At 45.4% G+C, this 21,858-nt stretch overlaps 1 protein-coding gene across 3 annotated transcripts; it reads left to right on the top strand.

Moving 5' to 3' along the window:
* Positions 1-1,461: 1,461 nt before the first annotated feature.
* On the top strand, positions 1,462-21,069 carry Kifbp (kinesin family binding protein). Of its 3 annotated transcripts, NM_001031627.1 has the most exons (7): positions 1,502-1,948; positions 5,138-5,236; positions 10,287-10,366; positions 10,926-11,109; positions 13,498-13,582; positions 15,851-15,966; positions 19,659-21,069. In NM_001031627.1, the coding sequence occupies exons 1-7, from the start codon at positions 1,535-1,537 to the stop codon at positions 20,532-20,534; spliced, it is 1,854 nt and encodes a 617-aa protein (NP_001026797.1). In that variant the 5' UTR covers positions 1,502-1,534; the 3' UTR covers positions 20,535-21,069. The 3 variants fall into 3 exon arrangements, with proteins under 3 accessions (XP_038954977.1, NP_001026797.1, XP_063135558.1); XM_039099049.2 differs by lacking the exon at positions 15,851-15,966 and having other exon boundaries at positions 1,462-1,948; XM_063279488.1 differs by lacking the exons at positions 1,502-1,948; positions 5,138-5,236; positions 15,851-15,966.
* Positions 21,070-21,858: the final 789 nt, after the last annotated feature.

Below are 21,858 nucleotides of genomic sequence, written 5' to 3'. Positions count from 1 at the left end.
GTGCACTGTAGTTGTCTTCAGACACACCAGAAGAGGCCATCAGATCTCATTACAGATGGTTGTGAGCCACCACGTGGTTGCTGGGAATTGAACTCAGGACCTCTGGAAGAGCAGTCAGTGCTCTTATCCTCTGAGCCATCTCTACAGCCCCCACAAGTTCATTTCTTGAGTTATCCATTCATTTTTGTGAATTGCTCTCTAACACCCTGTTTACCTTTCTACATGTACATAAATACATTTTAAAACTTAAAATAGGGGTTGGGGATTTAGCTCAGTGGTAGAGCGCTTGCCTAGCAAACGCAAGGCCCTGGGTTCGGTCCTCAGCTCCGAAAAAAAGAACCAAAAAAAAAATAATAATTTTACACTTAATAAGCTTGTTTTCAAGATGGGTTTTTCTATGTAGCTCTGGCTGTCTTGGAACTATGTAGTCTTGTGGTACAACTAATTTAAAACATCCCTAAATAGCTTACAAACAAATGAAATTCAGGCTATCATTATTTTACTTGGCTTTTGACAATTACTGGGGGGATAACCTCTGGGGCTACCTCCTTAGCAGTGTTCCCCCAAGTAATTGCTGTTTCTCCTGGCCTTGTGCTCATGGTACACCTCTCATGGCTCTTTCTCTCCTTGTTCTACCCCTCTCCAATGCTCAACCAAGTAACTGGAAACCTACCTACATCTAATCCCTCCAGAATTGTCTGTAGCCATTTTTATTTAGCCGATAGTTTTAAATTAAGGAAAAAGGTTTGCACAACAAAAGCTGATAAACATGAGAAGTCACTCACGGGCTACAGAATTTAGCATTACAATACATATCAACACTGGGCCCGGAGTGAGCCTACAGATAATTGGTACCATGTGTATCTCAGAGCCTTTGTAAAATTTTCAGGGGTTTGGTGGTGGGGGATGGTGGTGTGAAATGGCTCAAGCGGGTAAAAAGTTGGGAGGCTGAGTCTGAGGACCAGAATTCGATCGCTGAGACTACCCTCTGTCCTCCTGAGGCCCCGAGTTTGATCCCTGAGACCCTATCCTCTGACTTGTACATGCACTGCGTGGTACACGTTTCCTACAAATAGAAGTTTTAACTCTCATAGCCTAATACGTTAATGGTGAAAGATTCCTGCCTATCTCAACTGAGGAATTAACGAGAGATGTTAGTATTAACAATATCCTGGATTTCATTTAAGTAGGGACTGAGTCTACGATGGGTAAGTACCTTGCCGCTACGAATCTTTCTGATTCTGAACATTTTATATAAACTACATTTTGGGATGGAGCGGGAGAAGCCATACTGCACCCGGGTAGCAGCGGAAGGCTCTGTACTCCCTGACAGCTTCGTTTCCCCGACGACGGCTGTTGTGGCGACCAGCACGCCCTCCCATTGGCTGCTACAGAGCGCCTCGTGCGCCTCTCTACTGGCTTCATTGGTCCGTGCTCCACAGTCACGACGTGTCGTAAGTGAAGTGTCGCAACGCGGAGGCCTCCAGTAGCCCACGGTCCACAGGCTAGGAGGCGGCCGTCAGCTCAGGCCGCGATGGCGGGCGCTCCGGGGCCAGAGATCCGCGAGAAGTTCCAGGCTGCGCTGGCTCTGTCGCGGGTGGAGCTGCACAAGAACCCGGAGAAGGAGCCGTACAAGTCCAAGTACGGTGCGCGCGCGCTGTTGGAGGAGGTGCGCGCGCTGCTGGGCCCGGCGCCGGAGGACGACGACGAGCGGGCTGCGGACGATGGGCCGGTGGACCAGGCCTTGGGCGCGGGCGAGCCACGGGACGCCGAGGGCCCGGGAGCGCAGCGAGCCCTGCGCCTCGCGGTGGTGGAGTTCCACCTTGGCGTGAACCACATCGACACTGAGGAACTGTCTGCCGGCGAGGAGCATCTGGTCAGGTGCCTGTCGCTGCTGCGCCCCTACCGCCTGTCGCTCGGCTGTGTGTCTCTCTTCATCCAGGCGCAGGTGAGATGCTGAGGCGGGAGCTCTGCGCCCAAAAACTCCTCCTGGCTGCGCATGTGTCTCAGTTGGTTCAGTCCCCAGCATCGCACGACACCCGACCTGTAATACCAGCACCCGGGAGGCTGCAGCAGGAGGATTGCTTTGAGTTCTTGGCTAGCCTGGGCTTCTAAGTGAAGCTTAGTCCCTTTTAATTTATCATAACGCCTACCCACCATCTGCCTGCCAACTCCCTCTGAATTCTCGCCGCCTACTTGCTACTTTCCGTAGTCCTGGGCAGAACGTAAGCGTCCGAATCTGCGCTTCCCAATGCCATGACCAGCTTAGTTTCATTCTGTGAAGAAATAATCCAACGTGATTCAAATGGAATGAACACGACAAGGGATCGCAAGAATAATCCGATCTTAAGTTTTCTTTTTAAATGTCCAAACTTTTTTTTTTTTCTTTTTTCCGGAGCTGGGGACCGAACCCAGGGCCTTGCGCTTGCTTGCTAGGCAAGTGCTCTACCACTGAGCTAAATCCCCAACCCCAAATGTCCAAACTCTTAAAACTTTATTCTTTACCACACTCTGGTTTGCTCAGCAAGGGATTCCTACCTTTTCCTCAGAGTGTGTCTTAAGACCTTGTAATAACGTTATTATTTTTTGTTGTTTGTTTTAGACAAGGTTTCGTGTCTCTAATGCTTAACTTCTTCTTGTCTTCACTTCCTGAGTGCTAGGACCCCCTTCCCCTTTTCTTTTCAGACAGTCTTATAGCTCAGGCTGGCTTCAACCCATGATCCTCCTATCTCAGCCTACCTGCTGAGATTATAGGAATAGGTCACTGGGACTCTCATTGGTCCAAACTGATCTCTCCTTCCGACCTTCACATTTTTATAAGAAGCAAGTGTGACTTTCTGCTTTAGAGAACATAACATTTCAAAATTCAAACGGTAGAGTTTTTCCAGGCCCTTCTGTGTAGTTCAGAGGTACAGCATTGACCTGGCACTCCGGATTTCATCTACACCCTATGGGAAAAAAAAAATACAAGTAATGTCTGACTCCTTTGTGCCGGGTTACTCTCTTAGGCCTATAGAGGGTCTCATCCTGTAGTCTATATATTTGAACCAGGGAATATTTACTAAGATTGATTGTTGGATCGGTAGGCCTTTCATGAAAGTCTCAAAACTTAGAAGAAAACTGTATGCCATATTCTTTTATTATGGCTCAAAAAAATTAAAAGCCAAATACTAACAAGCACCGCCTATCCATTTTGCTCACTGCTTACAGCTCCAGTGCGTGGCCCAGACAGTGATATTTTATGTTTGTTTGTGAGCTAAAGAAGTGAGTAAGAGGTGCAGTTGAAGCAACACTTCAGCCTGATGGGGGCACACACCTTTAATCCCAGAACTTGGGATGCAGAGGCAGGAGGATCTCTCTGGGTCTGAGGCCAGTCTGATCTATAAATGAGTTTCAAGACAGCCAGGGTTACACAGGGAAAAACTTTGTTTCCAAAACCAAAATGGAAAAAAAAAATCAACGTGACCCACTTCATCGATTCCTAAATAAGCTTTAAGCCCGTGTTGTCTGGATTTGGAATCAACTAAGAGATGCCCCTTTTGCCATGTATGGGGCGGGGGGGGTGTTTCTGAAGAGATTAACTCTGAATGCCGGTGGACGAATCCCTTGGATAATGCCAGCAAGTGCCGGCATGTCCCTCTACTGACTGTGGGTTCAATGACACAAGCCACATTATGCTCCTGGTTCCGTGCCTTCCACAACATGATAAACTATCTCTCCAAACTGTGAACTCAAATAAATCCTTATTTTAAAAGTTGTTTTTGCCAGGGTATTTTGGCACAGCAACAGAAAAATCAGGGTTGTTTTTTTTGTTTGTTTGTTTGTTTGTTTGACCTTTTGAGGTCTTGGAGAAGTGGCTTGGGGTAAAGGCACTTTTTACTAGCCCGGACAACTTGAGTTTCACTTCCAGGACCGACGTGTCGAGAGAATGGACTCCCATGTATAATCTTCCATATGCACATCTCAGTATAGACACACATATGTACATACAAGGTAAATGGATATGTATTTTTGAAAGGGTATCTGCATTTTAAGATACATGTTTGAGGGGGCTGGGGATTTAGCTCAGTGTTAGAGCGCTTGCCTAGCAAGCCCAAGGCCTTGGGTTCGGTCCCCAGCTCCTAAAAAAAAGAAGAAAAGAAAAAAAAAAAAGATACATGTTTGACATCTTACCTAAAATAAGAGTATCTCATGGTGGGACTGGAGAGATGACTCAGTGGTTAAGAGCACTGGCTGCTTTTCCAGAGGTTAAGGGTTGGATTCCCAGCACCCATATGAAGGCTCACAGCCATCTGTAACTCCAGCAGGTCCCACACTGTCTTTGGCCTCCACAGGTACTGCACACATGTGTTGTGCAGACACACATGTAGGCAAAATACCCATGCACATAAAATAATAACTAAAACTTAAAAATAATTACATAACATTATTTACATATGTAGTAATTGTATACCTTAGAGGTCAGTTCAACAAACAAGAAAAGTAAATATAAGATCAATGTTATACTTAAGGCACACTCCTTTAATCACAGCACCGAGGAAACTGAGGCAGATCTCTGTGAATTCCAGGCCAGCCTGGTCTATACAGCAAGAGTCAAGAACAGGCAGGGCTATGTAGTGAAGCCTTGCTTCAAAACAAACCTAAAAGATGCATACACACACACACACACACACACACACACACACACACTTCATAAAGTTATTTCTATACATAAGTCATAGATAGTTATAATAGTTTTAGAAATTTAACATTAATACCAACAACATCAAGAATGATAGAATTTTAAAGAGTCTCCTGAGTCTGATGAGCTATGGGGAGGCCATCATCCTGGCGTTCATTTCTAGGTCCATCTCTGGCAGTGTGTGTAGCTGGGACCAAAGTTCCTGACATACATAAGCACTGAAGGGAGGATGGTCTGTGTCAGGTTTAGTGCAGCCAGATTGGCCTGGCCGCGTGGACTGTGTCTATAGTAACATGACAGAGCCGACAGCCCCCAGGCAGGAAGCAATGTGGAGAAAACAGAGGGCCGAGTTAACAAAAGCCCACTGCCATTTCATCAGGAAACCCTGACTTTAACGCTATGACTTGTTCTCATTGGATGCATCCAGTTATCATTTTTCCTTTCTTTGATTTCCAGAATAACCTGGGCATCTTATGGTCTGAAAGGGAAGAGATCGAAACTGCCCGGACCTACCTGGAGTCATCAGAAGCACTGTACAATCAGTACATGAAAGAGGTATGTTATGTGCAGATAAAAACGTAAATTTGGATTGAAACTAGTCAAGAATTGATGGGCTGTGGAGGTGGACTCCTTTATAGCATGCTTGCCGTGCGAGCATGAAGACCTGAATTTGACCCCCAGGAGCCATTTCAAGGAGCTGGGTGATGTGGTGCATACTTGAAATGCCGGTGCTGGGACAGTGGAGCTCCGGAGCTGGCCAGCCTAGTCAACTCAGCAAGTCCCAAGGCAATGAGAGACCCTGGCACCAAACAAAAGGAGGTGTTGCTTCTGAGGAACACACACACATGCACACATGCCTGCACACACAGGGTCCTATTCATAATATTGATCAGACTTTTCAATATACCCAGGAATTTCTCTTTAGAGCTGTATGAAATTACTGCATATTGAGGACAGCTCCTTAAAACTAATCCTCCTGTACAATATAATGGCAAAGATAGTCTTAATATAATCATAAAAATCATAAAGGAAATATTCTAATGTTATCCAAGTATATCCTTTGGATACTTTTGTATGAATTTATTTTACAGTTATTCCTTTTGTGTGTATGAGTGTTTGCTGCCTGTATATCTGTGTACTGTGTGCTTGCCTGGTGCCCTTGGAGGGCAGAAGAGGGCATCAGATTCCTTGCAACTGGTTGCAGACAGTTTTCAAGCCACTCTTTGGGTGCTGGGATCCAAACCCAGCCAGATCCTCTGCAGAAGTGTCCAGTGCTGCTAAGCACAGAGCTGTCTCAGCCATCTTTGGTATGTTGGCTACAGATTTTATTTTTCATATTGTGGCTGTAGATTTTATTTTACATTTATGGATTTTATTTTGTTTTCACTAACGACAGCAGTGCTTTGAGGGAAAGCAGCTACCTGGGCAACTCACCTGAGATCTTTGTGGCTGCACTGGGATATCAGAATCACCCAAAGGATTTGTTAAGCCTCAGTAGGCTGTCGGCTCCTGTAATCCCAGCAACTTGGAGACTTGAGGGAGGAGGAGCTTGAGCTCACAACACTGCCTGACACAGCCAGACTGCCTTAAACCGAGCCCAAGGCTGCAGCAGACCTGCTTCTGGCTTTTCTGCAGTAGTTCTGGGTTGGGCCTGAGAGTTTGCTTTTTGCAAGGTAACATTTATGCTGCTGTTGTGGTTACTGTGTTCTGAGAGCCCCACTTCAGGGCATGTTTTTCCTGTTGGTCTTCAGCCATGTCTGAAGTGCAGCTTATGCAGTTGAGCATAAGCATACAACCCACCGTGGCTTCTGATCTCCCCATGAGGTGCTGCTCAGGAAGGGCTGGCCAGTTCAGAGGCTCTACTGAACTTAGATGGTAATTCTCACTTCAGGGGTCACAGTCGTCAGGATAACAGACCACCCAGCTACCACCTGTCCCCCTTCTTCTCCAGGAAGGAACTAGTCATGCGCAGTATTTCTCTGTGGACTATCACTGCTGCAGTTACCAGCCTTAAAACCCAGTGTAACATGCTAACTGTTTTTGTTTGAGACAGGTCTCACTGTGTAGCCAGAATTGGCCTCAAACTCATGATCCTCCTGTCTCCACCTTGGGAATGGTGAGTGAGGCACCTCTCCTGCCTGAGAGAGAAAGTCTTAGACGTCGGCAGTGCATTATCTCACAGACAGTATGTAGGGCACCTACAGACACTAGATCAGTGGTTTAGCAGTAACAACTCATTTAACCACAGCTTGATAAAGTAGTAAACTAGTTTATAGAGAACCAGAAATTAATTGACTTACCCAGAGTAAAGAGTAGAATATGGGACTCAGCCTATGCCATACCCTGTTATTGTAGTTGTGGATTTGAGACAGGTTCTGATGTTGACCCAGGCTGGTCTTGAACTCACTGTAACTGAGAAGGAGAATGACCTCAAACTTCTGAGCTTCCTGCCTCTGCTGCAAGTGCTGTTTGTAAGCCCGGCCACCTTCCCCTACTAGACCCACATTTTAAGAGACGTACTCTACTGCTTCGTTAGTAGGCCTGCTTAGACTGCGTTCCTGTAGAGGTGTATCCAAATTGAAGAAACAGTGATGTGTTGTCAGTGGGACACATGTCCTGTACACTGCTGTCTGCTTGGCCAGCGCCATTCGTGGATGTGGTTCACACTGCGCACCAGGCCCTGTGCAGCATGTAGAGTGTGCTGAAAATACAATCACTAGGCTCCTTCCCTGGAGGATAAAGATTGGAACAGACAGAATCACATCAGCCTAGACTTCAGAACCCCTGAGTGGGACGTTTTCTAGGCCTTTACCACACCTACACCCCTAAGAATCTCTTTTCTTGGAAGTATCTCCAAGTTAGAGACTTTATTTACTGAGTCAGAGACTGGCTGTGTAGCTCTTGCTAGCCTGGAACCATGTGGTGTAGACCAGGCTGGCCTTGAGTTTGGAGAGATCCTGCCTCTGTCCCTGTCTGCCTTCCTTTCTCAGAACTGTTGTGTCTGTGGCAGCATTACACACAGCTCTAACTTATGGTTAGTTATGTCTCCCATTCAGGCAGGACGATGTGGGTGTGGCATCTCTTAGCAGTGAAGTGTGCACAGTAGTGTACACCTGTGAGGCAGCAGATCAGGTCATCCTCATTCTCAGCCATGTAGACGGGTTTAGACCTACCTGGGTCACATGAAAACCTGTTCCTATCTCAAAAACAAAACAAAACAGGGAGCTGCAGAGGTGGCTCAGCGGTGAAGAGTACGATCAACTCTTCAGAGGACCCGAGTTCAATTCCCTGCATGTACTTGGTGGCTCTCAACTGCTCTTAAATTCTATGGAGTCTGATGCCCTCTTCTGGTCTCCTCAGGCACCATCCACAAAGGTGGGGCACAGACATCAATGCACATGAAATGACTTTTTAAAAATAAAAGCAGAATAACTGACATATGAAACGGTACGTTGCTTAATCCCTGTTAGCTGGAAGGGCCACTGAGTCACCTTCCACTGAGTCACCTTCTGGATAGCGGCAGAGTCAAGGGCACCTACCTGGGTGCTGTTAGCCTTGGCTCTGCTTCCCAACTTGAGTTTTTACTCTCAAGTTGCAGTTGTGTTGTGTCAAGTCGCTGCAATGAAACTCTCTGACCAAGAGAGACTGAGGGCTGCAAAGGTCTTTTAGTCCATCACCAAGGCAGTCGCAAGCAGGCAAAAGGCTGCCATAGAAAAACGCCCTTTGCCTGCTTGTTCAGTCAGCTTCTTACGTAGTTTAGGACCATGGCCAAGGGATCTATTATCTCTTAGTAATCAGTAATCACCCACAGACCGAGCTGATCCAGCCTCTCAGATGACTGCTGTGTCAGGTTGGCAGCCGAAGCTCAAATCTTATGTTTAAAATCCTGTCTCAAAACAAACAAACAACAAACCTACATAATTTTGGAGAGAAGAAAGAGAAGGGAGAAATGATGCAGTTATAATCTCAAACAAACAACAAAACAAACCATAATAGAACCCAAACAACACCTGACATTCTGATAGGTCAGAGTGAGTGTAGGGTCACATTCTGTGTAGAAAGTTACTGTTCTTGGGAACTTGATGAATTCAATTAATGCAAGGATGGGCGCCTGAGGTGAATCTCAAGAAATAGACTAGGCTCTCTGAGTTTGAGGCCAGCCTGGTCTACAAGAGTGAGTTCCAGGACAGACAGGCTACACGGAGAAACTCTATTTCGAAAACAAAACACTTTCCTTATTTCCCTGAATTGACTTTCATTGGTGTTACCAAGAAAATACGAATCACTATTTTATGCTTTTGTAAATTTTCTGTTTTATTTCATTTACTTGTGTGTGCACTACATTGAACATGTGTGGTTGGGTCTTTTTTTTTTTTTAAGATTTATTCATTTATTATATATGAGTACACTGTAGCTGCCTTTAGACACACCAGAAGAGGGCATCAGATCTCATTACAGATGGTTGTGAGCCACCATGTGGCTGGGAATTGAACTCATGACCTCTGGAAGAGTTGTCAGCGCTCTTAACCACTGAGCCATCTCTCCAGCCTGGTTCTTTTTCTACTACGTGGGCTCTAAGGATCAAACTCAGGTGGTCAGGCTTACCAATAAGGTGTTGTTTGTGAGTCTATTAGATGGTTTTTTGTTTCGTTTTGAGATTCGAATTACATCATTTCTTCCTCCAAAATTATGTAGGTTTTGTTTTGTTTTGTTTTGTTTGTTTTGTTGTTTTTTTGAGATAGGGCTTTTTTGTGTATCTTAGCTGTAGACCAGGCTAGTCTTGAACTCACAGAGATCTGCCTCCCAAGTGCTGGAATTAAAAGCATGCACCACCCATGCCGGGTTTATGTAGGTTTTTAATAGAGCCTTTGCAGTAGACAAAGCAGTATACAAAAATACTTAATTATTCAACCAAAGTCAGGTCTGATGTCTCATACTGAGACAGTAGTATTGACGGGAAGTTGAGGCTCCCCTAGACTACATAGTGAGGAGTTCTAGGCTAGCTTGAGCTGTAGAGTGAGAGCCTATCTTTTTTTTTTTTTCTTTTTTTTCTTTTTTTCGGAGCTGGGGACCGAACCCAGGGCCTTGTGATTGGTAGGCAAGCGCTCTACCACTGAGCTAAATCCCCAACCCCAAGAGCCTATCTTTTTAAATGTTGATTTATTTACTTGTTTATTCATTTATTTTTATGTGCATTGATGTTTTGCCTGCATTTGTGCAAGGATGCTAGGTCCCCTGGAATTGGAGTTAGGAACAATTGTGAGGAGCTACCCTGTGGGTGCTGGGAATTGACCTGGGTTCTTTGGAAAGGCAGCCAGTGCTCTGAACCCAAGTAGTCATCTCTCCAGCCCTGAGACCCCTTTCTTGAGAGAGAGAGAGAGAGAGAGAGAGAGAGAGAGAGAGAGAGAGAGAGAGAAGGAAGCAAGCAAGCAACTGCCTGCCTGTAGTTCCAGGAAAGAGGACCATGAATTTGAGGCCAGCCTGAGTTGCAGAGTCCTACAGTGACTCTGACAAAGACAAAGGACACTTCTCCAGTCCCTCCAGAAGAGAGCGCTCGATGTCTGCGTTAAAGTTATAAAGAGCTGTCTATGTTCTTTAACCACAGATCGGGAGCCCGCCTCTTGACCCGACTGAGCACTTTCTTCCTGAAGAAGAGAAACTTACTGAACAAGAGAGATCGAAAAGGTCAGTCTTCAGAGAGCACAGGAGCACCTCAGTCTCACTAGTGCTTGCTCAAGAAAACACACTTGGGGCTGAGGAGATGGCTCAGAGGTTAAGAGCACCAGCTGCTCTTGCAGAGGACCCAGGTTCAATCCCAGCACCCACATGGTGGCTCACAACTGTCTGTAGCTCTGACTCCAGGGGATCATGCTGTCACTGGCTTCTGCTGGCATCTATATACACGTGGCATTCACACATATAAGCACACAATACATTAAATAATTATTTAAAACTTTAAAGATAAACAGGTTTGATGCAAATTCAAAAAATTAAAATAAAATAAGTAAATAAAAAAGAATGTACAAATGGCGCCTGCTGCTTCCCAGTGCTCCTCCAGGATACATGTGGACTCTTATGTGCATAAAACCTCCACTTTTCGCTTTCAAGTTACATGACTTTGTTCAACTCTGAGCCTCAGTTTCCTTGTTTGTCAGGTCTAAGGGCCATGTGCAACTCAAATATATATGAAATGTTCTTATAAGTTGTAAGTCGTCATGCAGATGTCAGTGCTTTCCCTTCACAGATTTGAGAAGGTTTATACTCATAACCTGTACTACCTGGCTCAAGTCTATCAGCACATGGAAATGTTCGAGAAGGCCGCTCATTATTGCCACAGCACGCTAAAACGCCAGCTTGAACACAATGCCTACCATCCCATGGAGTGGGCCATCAACGCCGCTACCCTGTCACAGTTCTACATCAATAAGGTCAGTTCTGCACAGCAGTTCTCCTGCAGCCTTGATGGTGCATGAAGCTGTGGCCAGCACTGCTGTCAGGACAGGTGGCTGGTGTTTCGTTGCTTAAAGCTGAGTGGAGAATGCAGTCAGCTGCTTCAGGAACACAGTGCCTTGATGCAAGAGTGCTTGGAGTCCTTAAAAGACATAATGGCTTTGTTTATCATTCGAGAATGATAAAATACTGTGACGCAGTATTTTGGTTATAACCGTTCCTCTCCCCCTCCACTAGAATCTTTTAAGTGCTGATTTCTGTCGTGGCCCTGTACATTGCTAGCCCCTCAGAGGACAGGTTCCCTAAGTGTCAGCACACAGCCACTTCACTTCTGGGATGTCTGGCCTTCAATTGCAGATTTTTATCTTGCTGTAGATAAAATTTTATCTTCCTGTAATGCTAATCTTACAACTATGAGAGTTTGTCTGAGGAAGCTGACAGTTAAATGTGGGCTTTGATAAAAGCATGTGATGTGTTTCGGTTACTTTACAGAATTTGCTCTCTAATAATCAGTTTTCATGTTACAATGTGTGCTGAGTTGTAGAGTTCAGGTTCTGTGACAGACTTCTGAACCGTCCCACAGGGACAAAGAGGGCATTATAGCTGCTTATCCAAATCACTTAGCATTGTGTTGTAGTTTGAGTACATCCATTTCTTTTCCAGAACTTTAATCTCTAATACTAAAATCCTTTGTGTTTTTTCTGTGTGTGTGTGCGTGTGTGTGTGTGTGTGTGTGGTGGAGGGGGCAGGGCGTCACTGTGTACCCCTGGCTAGCCAAACTGGTTATCTGTAGACCAGAGTGGCCTTGAACTCCAAGAGGTCTGTCTGCCTCTGCCTCCCAAGTACTGTGACTAAAGAGGGCATGTGCCACCATGCCCAGCAGTGCAACTCTAATTCCTAAAGCTTTGACATTTGGTAATTCTCATCCCTTCAGCAGAGCATTTCTCTCTCACCCCTTGGTAACCTGCGCCTTCCCCTTGTCTGCACTAAGCCTCTGTTAGTTGGTTCTGTAAATGTGCCCTGTGTTGTAAATGTGCCCTGTGTTTAAAGTGTTGTCCCACAGAGTATCACTCACAAAAACTATTAGAGGGAGGGCAGCACTGGCTGAGGCATTGCTCCTAGGAGTTTGGTTTTTTGCATTGAGTCACGCCAAGCTCCTATACCTTCACTTTATCATGGTCGTCATCAAGAGGCCCCTTGGCTGCCCCTCCCTCCACCTGTCGGTGCCTCCTTGTTTGTTTTATTTAGCAACTGTAAATGTCCTTGTTCAGTACAATTTTAATTAACGCCTAAAACTCCATGGATAGTCATAGTATGGAAATGTCTGTATTCTGAACATGTGACTTTGAAGTTGCTAAGCATTACTTTTGTGGAGCGTATGGTCATTTTCATGAACCCCCCATACCCTTTGGGTTTTTCCACATAATAATCAGCTAGGTTTTGTTACAAAAGGAGAGCTTGGAGCCATGTTCCAAAGTGATGTTCGTATTGTTACTATCGAATTGCCATCTGTTTCCATTTGGCTGCTTGGCAAATGCCAAGTAACCAGCTTCCCCGAGGGCACAAGACACTCTGTCTTTAGCAGTGGCTGATCATAGAGAGACAATCTGGACAGAGTCAAAGTGGTAATGATGGCTAAGACCCTGTGTAGAGCCAAATAATGTTACTTCAGGTGGATTTCATGCCAACATTTGGAGGTGTGGCTGCTGCTGGCCTGTTGATGCCCATGGTACCCATGGTTCTCAGTGATAACTCTGAGTTCAGTGTAGAGGAGACATATTAGTCTTTCAACTCACTAATACAAAGCAGACATTCTAACGAGAGCAGCGTCCATCTGTGGGGAGAGCCTGATAATCATGACAGATGACAAGTGTTTGGGGTTGACAAAGATGTGCTTGAAGTGTTTAAGGCTCAGATTTGAATCATAAGTTCTTCACAAGTATTGGCAAAGTAGTTCTAGAAAGTTTATCTGTAGAAATCTGTTGACTTAAAAACAAGATGGGAAGCCTCATTCTCTTGTCTCCTCCAAAGGTTTTAGAAGACAGTCTAGTGAGTAAGATAGGTTTCTCTTCCTGGTTTTTGTCTCTGAGTGGTAGAAATAGAAAAATTTCTAATCCTCAACTGAGTCCACAGTTCTCTGACATGTAAATGGCCTTGAATGGACTGTGCTATTTAGGGGGAGCCTGGGGTGTGCGAGGATGCAGTGCAGGAGGCCCTGAGTCTGTTTTCCATCGCAACTTGGCAGGCCCCCTTTAGTGGGGAACTTTTCTGAGAGCATAGCTTTCTCCATGTTAATAGACAGATACTGCTAGTTGTAAATAAGGCTTTGTTATAGTTACATTTGGTCTTGCTTATTTTCCCAACAGCTCTGTTTTATGGAAGCCAGACATTGTCTGTCAGCTGCTAATGTTATTTTTGGTCAAACTGGAAAAATCACAGCCACAGAAGACAGTAAGTTTGCATGTATGTTTCATTAGAGAGTTTCTCACTAAGATGATTTGCCTATGTTGGCCTTGAACTCACGATCCTCCTGTCTTAGCTTCTTAACGACTGCAGTTACAGGTATGCACCGTACGCAGAGTACTATGTAGTTAAAAGCCTGTCTGGAATTCTGAGACAGAATTGTTAACTTTTTTTACATTGGTTTATTTTATTTTATGTGTGTGAGTGTTCTGTCTGCTTGTATGTATGTGTGCCACACATGTGCGTGGTGCCTACAAAGGTCAGATGAGGGTACTCATTCCATGGTACTGAAGTTAAAGATGGCTGTGAGCTACAGTGTGAATGCTGCGAACAGAAGCAGGGACCTCTGAAAAAGCAGCAAAAGCTCTTAACCACAAAGCTGTCTCTCCAGCCCTCAAATCTTAAACTGATTTAAGCTTTGGAAAAGCTGTAAGAATGCAATTACCACACACCTTCCCCAAAATCCACTGCTGTTTTTCATTTGTTTGTTTGGGATTTTTGTTGTTTTGTCTTGGTTTGGTTTGGATTTTTAAAGATAGTTTCTCTTGGGCTGGAGAGATGGCTCAGTGGTTAAGAGCACTGACTGCTCTTCCAGAGGTTCCGAGTTCAAATCCCAGCAACCACATGGTGGCTCACAACCATCTGTAATGGGGTCCGATGCCCTCTTCTGGTGTGTCTGAAGACAGTAGATAGATAAATCTTGAAAAAAGACAGGGAGGGGGTTGGGGATTTAGCTCAGTGGTAGAGCGCTTGCCTAGGAAGCGCAAGGCCCTGGGTTCGGTCCCCAGCTCCGAAAAAAAAAAAGAACCAAAAAAAAAAGAAAAAAGACAGGGTCTCTCTGTGTAGCCCTGGCTGTCCTGGAACTCACTCTGTAGACCAGGCTAGCCTGAACTCTCCTGCTTCTGCCTCCCGAGTGCTGAAGTAAAGGCTAGCGCCACTACTGCCTGGCTCCACTGTTTGTGAATTTGTACTCATTTTTCTTTTTGACCTAGTTGAGAGGAGGTTTTATACATTAGGCCTTTTTACAACTGTAATACTTCAATGCATGTTTTCCTGAGAATGAGAATATCTTCAGCTAGGCATAATGGTTCGTGTCTGGAATTTCAGCACCCCAGAGGCTGAGGCAGGAGGAATGCCACAATTTTAGGGTAGCCTGGACTATGTTTCAAGTTTCAGGTCAACCTAAACAATATACTAAGTCAGTCTCTCTCTCTCTCTCTCTCTCTCTCTCTCTCTCTCTCTCTCTCTCTCTCTCACACACACACACACACACACACACACACACACACACACACACACGATAGTTAGCAGGTTCAGGACGTGTAACAGCAAGCCATCCTGCATGTTTTGGTCTCATCAGTTGTCCTCTAAAAAAGCGTCCTTTGTTGCGATGTTTCTCTAGTGCTAGCTTACACAGCTTAAGGCTGTGTGCTGCCTTCAGCTCGCTCTTTAGTCTTCTGTCATCGGAGGCACTTCCTCCGCCTTCCTCTCTTTCATCCCATAATGCTTTGAAGAACAGGGGCTGGTTATTGCACACGCTTCCTATCCCTTGGGGTTTACATAAGGCTGTCTTCTCACACCGTCTTTCTTAGATGATTTAGTTGCTTCTTGGCGTGCATGAGATGCTAAGGATTGAAGTGAGGCCTTGTGTGTGCACAGAGACGGGAGCTGTGGGAGACAGGGAGAAATGACAGTGGCCATGGCTCTCCGCAGAGCACTGTGGATAAGGTATCTGTCAGAATAATCTGGCAGCTTTTATTTAAATTAGTTTAAATTGTATAAACTGTTTGACCTAGTGAGTTCCATTTCTAGAGATCAGTCCAGATTCTAAACAGATGTATATGCAGAGGTCTGTAGCCTAGACATTGTTCATTATAGGAAGAATTAGAAATAGCATCTCCCCTCTGCTGGAAGAATGACTAAAACAGGAAGTAGCTATGTGATTGTGTGTAATAGTGTATTAAAAGTAAAGCTTAGACATTGATGAAGAATATATATGAATCTTATTTTCTTCATAATATATAAAGAAAAGCTTCTGAAAATGAACTATACATTGTGACAGTTTTTACCTGCAGATGAAATATAAGAAAACCAGGGAGCATCTGCAGCCGCCCGGCACCAAGTGCCTCATGGCCGGGGCCTGGATAGGTCAGTGCTTAGCAAGGTTCCGCTGCTGTGTAGACAGGAAAAGCTGAGAGCAGGGGAGAGTGCACAGTGCAGACTTGACCGTGACCTACAGTCCCTGTGTGGTTTTAGCTCCTGAAGTTGAAGGAGACATGCCGGAGCTTTACCATCAAAGGAAAGGGGAGATAGCAAGATGCTGGATCAAGTACTGCTTGACTCTGATGCAGAACGCGCAGCTCTCCATGCAGGTATGCACGTGGAAATGGCCTGCAGCTTCAGTGGGGCTGGCTCACCGGGCCCACTGTGTGTCTTGTTTTTGAGTTTTACATGTGTGTGCGTGCATGCATGTGTGTGTGTGTGTGTGTGTGTTTGTGTGTCTGAGTGTGTCTGGGTGCGTGTGTATGTCTGCCTGTGAAACACAGGACAGTCTCTCTCATTGGACCTGGCGCTAGGTGATTAGGTTGGGCAGGCAAGCCTAGCAAGCGCACAGGATGTACTTGTGTCTGCCTCACCAGCACTTGGGTTTTAGTGCCGTGCTCAGCACTTTTTATAGGTCCTGGCATCCGTGGGGTCCTCATGCTTGTGGCTGGGACTCTCCTGATGGAACTCTCTCTCTCCTACTGGTATTTTTTCATTGTAACCGTCTATCTGTAGTCTAAGCCAGTCCATCCTCCTCCCTCAGTCTCCAGGATGCTGGGATAATGAGTGTGCACTACACCTGGTAAGGGCCATACAAAATACCACCTCGTTCTGGAACACCTTCTTCAGCTAGGCTGTGAGGACTGTGGGGCAGGGGGTCAGCATCATATCCTGATTGTTACATAATTGTCCTAGGAAATAGTGGTTATTTTTAAAACCAATTGGTGAATGAACAGGGGTTTTTTTGTTTTTGTTTTTGTTTTTGTTTTCTTTTTTCTTTTTTTCGGAGCTGGGGACTGAACCCAGGGCCTTGCGCTTGCTAGGCAAGTGCTCTACCGCTGAGCTAAATCCCCAACCCCAAATGAACAGTTTTTTAATCCTTCACAGATACTATCTTGTTCCTTGAACTTCATGCTCTTAAGTCATTTAAATTATGTTTTGTAAGCTGGGCATGGTAGCACATGCCAATACTCAGAGGGCAGAGCAAGAAGATCTCTGTGAGTTCGAGGCCAGCCTGATCTACAGAGCAAGTTCCAGAATGGCCAGGGCTACACAGAGAAACCCTGTCTCTAAAAGACAAAGCAAAACAGAAACCAAACAAACAAAGAAAACTCACCAGCTTAAGAGATTGCTAGTGGTTACAAGCATTGGCTACTCTTCCAGAGGACTGGGGTTCAGTTCCCAGCATTCACACAGTGGCTTACAACCAAATGGATCTCAGTTCCATGGGATCCCACATGGTCTTCTGGCCTTTGCAGATACCAGATACCAACCTGGTACACAGATATCTATGTACATAAAATAATTTTAAAAAGAAAGGAAGAAAAGAAAGATGGGATTTGGTGTGCTGGCACACCCCTTTAAAATGACCTCAGTAACTAAGAGAGCACATGAGCCCCTCTTCTTAGCACTCTCATCTTTTAGTCATTCCCGAGCTTGTGATGTGCTCCTGCCTGGAGACCGGCTCTCTCTCTAGCCCTGCTACCATGGTGGTCCATCCTGGCTCAGATCTGTAGCACACCTCCAACCCCAGTCCTCCTAGTGCTAGGATCACAGAACGGACCACCACACACGGCCCTAATTAGTGTTCAACATCAGGTCCTTGAGGCAGGAAGGAGTTCTCACTCATTTTTATATCTTTGTGTGCAGTATTGCCTTTGGACTGACAAAATCTTAAAGGTTCAAGACAGCCAGTGCAGCAGTGAGGTGCAGACAGGGCAGTGCAGCAGTGAGGTGCAGACAGGGCAGTGCAGCAGTGAGGTGCAGACAGGGCAGTGCAGCAGTGAGGTGCAGACACGGCAGTGCAGCAGTGAGGTGCAGACATGGCCAGTGCAGCAGTGAGGTGCAGACACGGCCAGTGCAGCAGTGAGGTGCAGACACGGCCAGTGCAGCAGTAGGTGTTCTGTAACTTTGTAGCTCTGTGTTTTTGGTCCTTTTCTTAAAAATCTCTTTGCCAAAGTTTTCTCACAAGCAACACAGATGATAGTGCCTGCCTAGTCCTGTTGTTAGGAAGCTGACCTATATAGAGGCCTCAGGAAGCTCCTGGGTGTCTAAGCAGGACTAGGGAGCTGGCTCAGCAGGTGAGGAGCACGCCACCAAGTCATGAGGACCGGAGTTTGATCCTCAACCTGCATTACAGTAAAAGGAGAGTGCCAGCTCCTACAAGTTGTCCTCACATGTGCCAGGCATGTACATACACATACATAAGTAAATCTCATTTTTAAAATAGAATATCTGAAATATACTGAGTCCTTATTAAATGTTAACTATAGCTTCATCATTCTTACTAATCTACATGGGACCCTAATTTCTAGCCACCAAGAAGGAATATTAAAAAAATTACCTATTTAAAAATAGAAAATAAAGTTTTCTATTTTTGCGCTTTTCTTTTTTCTCCATGTACATGAAACTATAATACTTATAATTATAAATAATATAGAACTTATAAAGCTGTAAAAATAATAAACCCAGAAGCCTAAATTTGAGAAAAGATCATTTTGGAAAAGGAACATAAAGATAGGACATTCTGTGGGCTGGAGAAGTGGCTCAGATGGTTGTGTACCTACGTAGCATGACAGAGCCGTGGGTTCAATCCCCAGTACTGCATAAATAAGGTGTGGTGGTGCAGGCCTGTGAACCCAGCTCTCAAAGGCAGACGCACCAGGAATTCAGGGCCTGCCTTGGCTTTCCATCCAGTTTAAGGCCAGCTTAGCCTACAGGAGCCCTTGCCCCGAGAGACTTAAGAGAGTGTGGGTGCAGTAAGGAGAGGAGAAGAGGGAAAAGGACTGAAGATGTCTGGTGCCAGCTGAGTGGCACGTGGGTAGAATCCTGGCACTCAGGCTGTGAGTTAAAGCCAACCTGGGGCTCCCTGGGCACTGGACACATGGTGTTCATATTGCCCCATACACACACACACACACACACACACACATAAAAATAAATAAATCTTTGGGGGAGGTTTCAGATCTCAGTGGCCTGTGGTGTGGCTCCTTAGCGAACACTCACCTAGGATGTGCAGAGGTCATAACCTTCTTCAGCCATGATGCACTCTCATTACTTTTTAACTTTTATATATATTTAGTTTAGTTGATTTATTTCTTTAGTGTGTAAGTGTATACAACGTGAAGGACACTGTTCATTTCTTCTAACATGTGGGTCCTGGGGAACCATCTCAGGTCGTCAGGATTGGTAGCAGGTACCACCATATAGTATATGCTGGCCTGGAACTCACTGTGTCCCACTCGCCTCAGCCTTGCAGCCCTCCTGTGATGGCTTAGCTGTGAGAACTGGAATTACAGATGTGAGCCGGCCACCTGCTGAGATTTTATCCTTAGGTTGACAATCTGGAACCACCAGTGTAGACCAGGCTGACTGTGAACTCACTGACATCTGCCTGCCTCTGCCTCCTGAGTTTTTGTTGTTGTATTTTAAGATTTACTTTATTTTATGTATTGGAGGAGCCTTTCATATCTATATATTATCTGTGTGCCTGGTGCCCAAGCAAGTTAAAAAGAGGGCATCGGATCCTCTGGGATTTAGAGATGGTTGTGAGCCTAAGTTCTATGAACTGAACCTGGGTCTTCTGCAAAAGAGCCGTCTATCTCTTCAGCCCCCAACTCTTTGTTCTTTGAGACTGGGCCTTGCTGTGTGTCTGCTGCCCGCTTTGAAACATGCTGTTTATGGTTAACCCAGGCTGGTCTCCATTCTGCAGTCCTCCTGCCTCTGCCTCCTGCATGCGGGGATTACAGGTGTGCCCCTGAGGTGAGTGTCCTGCTTCACTGTGGTGTCTCCTTTTCATTAGGACAACATAGGGGAGCTGGATCTTGACAAGCAGTCGGAGCTCAGGGCTTTACGGAGGAAGGAGCTGGATGAAGAGGAGAGTGTCAGGAAAAGGGCTGTACAGTTTGGAACTGGTGAGCTGCGCGATGCCATCTCTGCGGTGGAGGAGAAAGTGAGATACTTGAGACCCTTAGATTTTGAAGAAGCCAGGGAACTTTTCCTGCTGGGTCAACACTATGTGTATGAGGCAAAAGAGTTCTTCCAGATTGATGGGTATGTTACTGACCATATTGAAGTTGTCCAAGACCACAGCGCTCTGTTCAAGGTGCTCGCGTTCTTTGAGGCTGACATGGAGAGGCGATGCAAGATGCACAAGCGCAGAATAGCCATGCTAGAGCCCCTGATTGTGGACTTGAATCCACAGTACTACCTGTTGGTCAACAGGCAGATTCAGTTTGAAATTGCTCACGCTTACTATGACATGATGGATTTGAAAGTTGCTATTGCTGACAAGCTCAGGGAGCCCGACTCACACACTGTGAAAAAGATAAATAGCTTGAATCAGTCCGCGCTCAAGTACTACCAGCTCTTCCTAGACTCCCTGAGAGACCCAAACAAAGTCTTTCCTGAGCACATCGGGGAGGACGTTCTCCGCCCTGCCATGCTAGCTAAATTCCGGGTAGCTCGTCTGTATGGCAAAATCATCACTGCAGATCCCAAGAAAGAGCTAGAGAATCTGGCAACATCTTTGGAACATTACAAATTTATTGTTGATTACTGTGAAACTCACCCCGAGGCTGCCCAGGAAATAGAAGTTGAGCTAGAACTTAGTAAAGAGATGGTCAGTCTTCTCCCAACAAAAATGGAAAGGTTCAGAGCCAAGATGGCCCTGACTTAAGCCTTGGTCCAGAGGAAAGGAAACATGCAGCCTGAAGCCACTCCTGTCCCCCCATAGCGAACAAGGCCAGCCCCACAGTCACCTTCGTGCCAGGGCCAGAGGGAGGCACTCTGAGCTCCAGAAGCAGTCAGGTACCCGAGTCTGTGCTAGGACCTTAACCACCATAAGTTAATAATTTATACCTAATTATGTAAGTCGCCTTGCTAACGTGACAGGTGTTTTGCATTTTCAATCGCTTGTTTTCCTGTTTAAGTACAAACATCTCCTGCCTTGATTTCTACATGTTAAGTCCTTGTTAGGTTCCCTACGAGGAACGACGCTGCGTAGTGTACCTGGTAGAAGAACCTGTCACTGTGGTGAACTTGAGAAAGTCACTCCTATTGTCATTCTTTGTAAGTACTTACTTCCTTAAACTCCAAAATAAATCTTTCCCTTTTGAAAATACTAAAAATTTAAGTTAATAATGTCGCAAAATGGCGTATCTTGATTACAGGACTGAAGAGCTTGCACATAATAAATTCACTTGTTTCAACTAGCAAGTGCTTTACCCCCCTTTTTCTTTTAAAACAGGATGTGTGTGTGTGTGTGTGTGTGTGTGTGTGTGTGTGTGTTTGTGTTCACCAAGTGCTAGCCTGTGGATCATGTGCCTCCAGTGACTATGGGGCCAGAAGAGGGCATCAGAGTCCCTGGCACTGGAAGTACAGGCAGCTGTGACTGCCATGTGGGCACTGGGGACCAAGCCCTGGTCCTCTGGAAGAGGAGCTGGTTCTTAGCCATTGAGCCATCTCTCCAACCTGTTTTCTTGTAAAAAATTGGTCTTATTTTTGACACTTTAAAGGTATTGCCTTATTCTGAGCTAGAGAACAATATTTTAATGTTTTTATTAGTATATGTTAAGTAGTCATCGTTGATTTCACTTTAGCATTTGAATCGCACTGATCCTGTGACCCTCTCCTGTACTCCCGTTTCTCAGTCCCCGTCCTCAGAGAAGAATATTTCTCTAATAAGGCTGCACAGTGAGGAAATAGCGAAAAGCAAACCTTGCTGGGAGCGGTGGCACAGCCCTTTAATTGCAGTATTTGGGAAGCAGAGGCAGGTCCTTTAATTGCAGTATTTGGGAGGCAGAGGCAGGTGAATTGAATCTGAGTTCAAGGCCAGCCTGCTCTACACCAGACCTCAGGTGGAGGAAGCTTTGCAGGTTAGGGGCAGTTTACAGTTTATTCTAGGCTCAATGGTTCCTAGAATTTTAGCAAGATGACTGGCCAATCTGTTTAGATTTGTTTATTTGTTTTTTGAGAAGTGTTTCTCTGTGGAGCCCTGTCTG

The sequence above is a fragment of the Rattus norvegicus genome, chromosome 20 (genome assembly GCF_036323735.1).
Source record: "Rattus norvegicus strain BN/NHsdMcwi chromosome 20, GRCr8, whole genome shotgun sequence".
Classification (NCBI taxonomy): Eukaryota; Metazoa; Chordata; class Mammalia; order Rodentia; family Muridae; genus Rattus; species Rattus norvegicus.
The sequence above is the reverse complement of the archived record's forward strand: the minus strand, read 5'-3'. Positions and strand labels throughout refer to the sequence as shown.

What these genes read in the sequence shown, in the direction of transcription:
- Kifbp (NM_001031627.1), top strand. Translation starts at nt 1,535, where the DNA reads ATGGCGGGCGCTCCGGGGCCAGAGATCCGCGAGAAGTTCCAGGCTGCG. An exon ending in AATCACAGCCACAGAAGACA is followed by an intron (nt 13,583 to 15,850) that starts GTAAGTTTGCAT and finishes GTGTGGTTTTAG; the next exon opens with CTCCTGAAGTTGAAGGAGAC. An exon ending in ACGCGCAGCTCTCCATGCAG is followed by an intron (nt 15,967 to 19,658) that starts GTATGCACGTGG and finishes CCTTTTCATTAG; the next exon opens with GACAACATAGGGGAGCTGGA.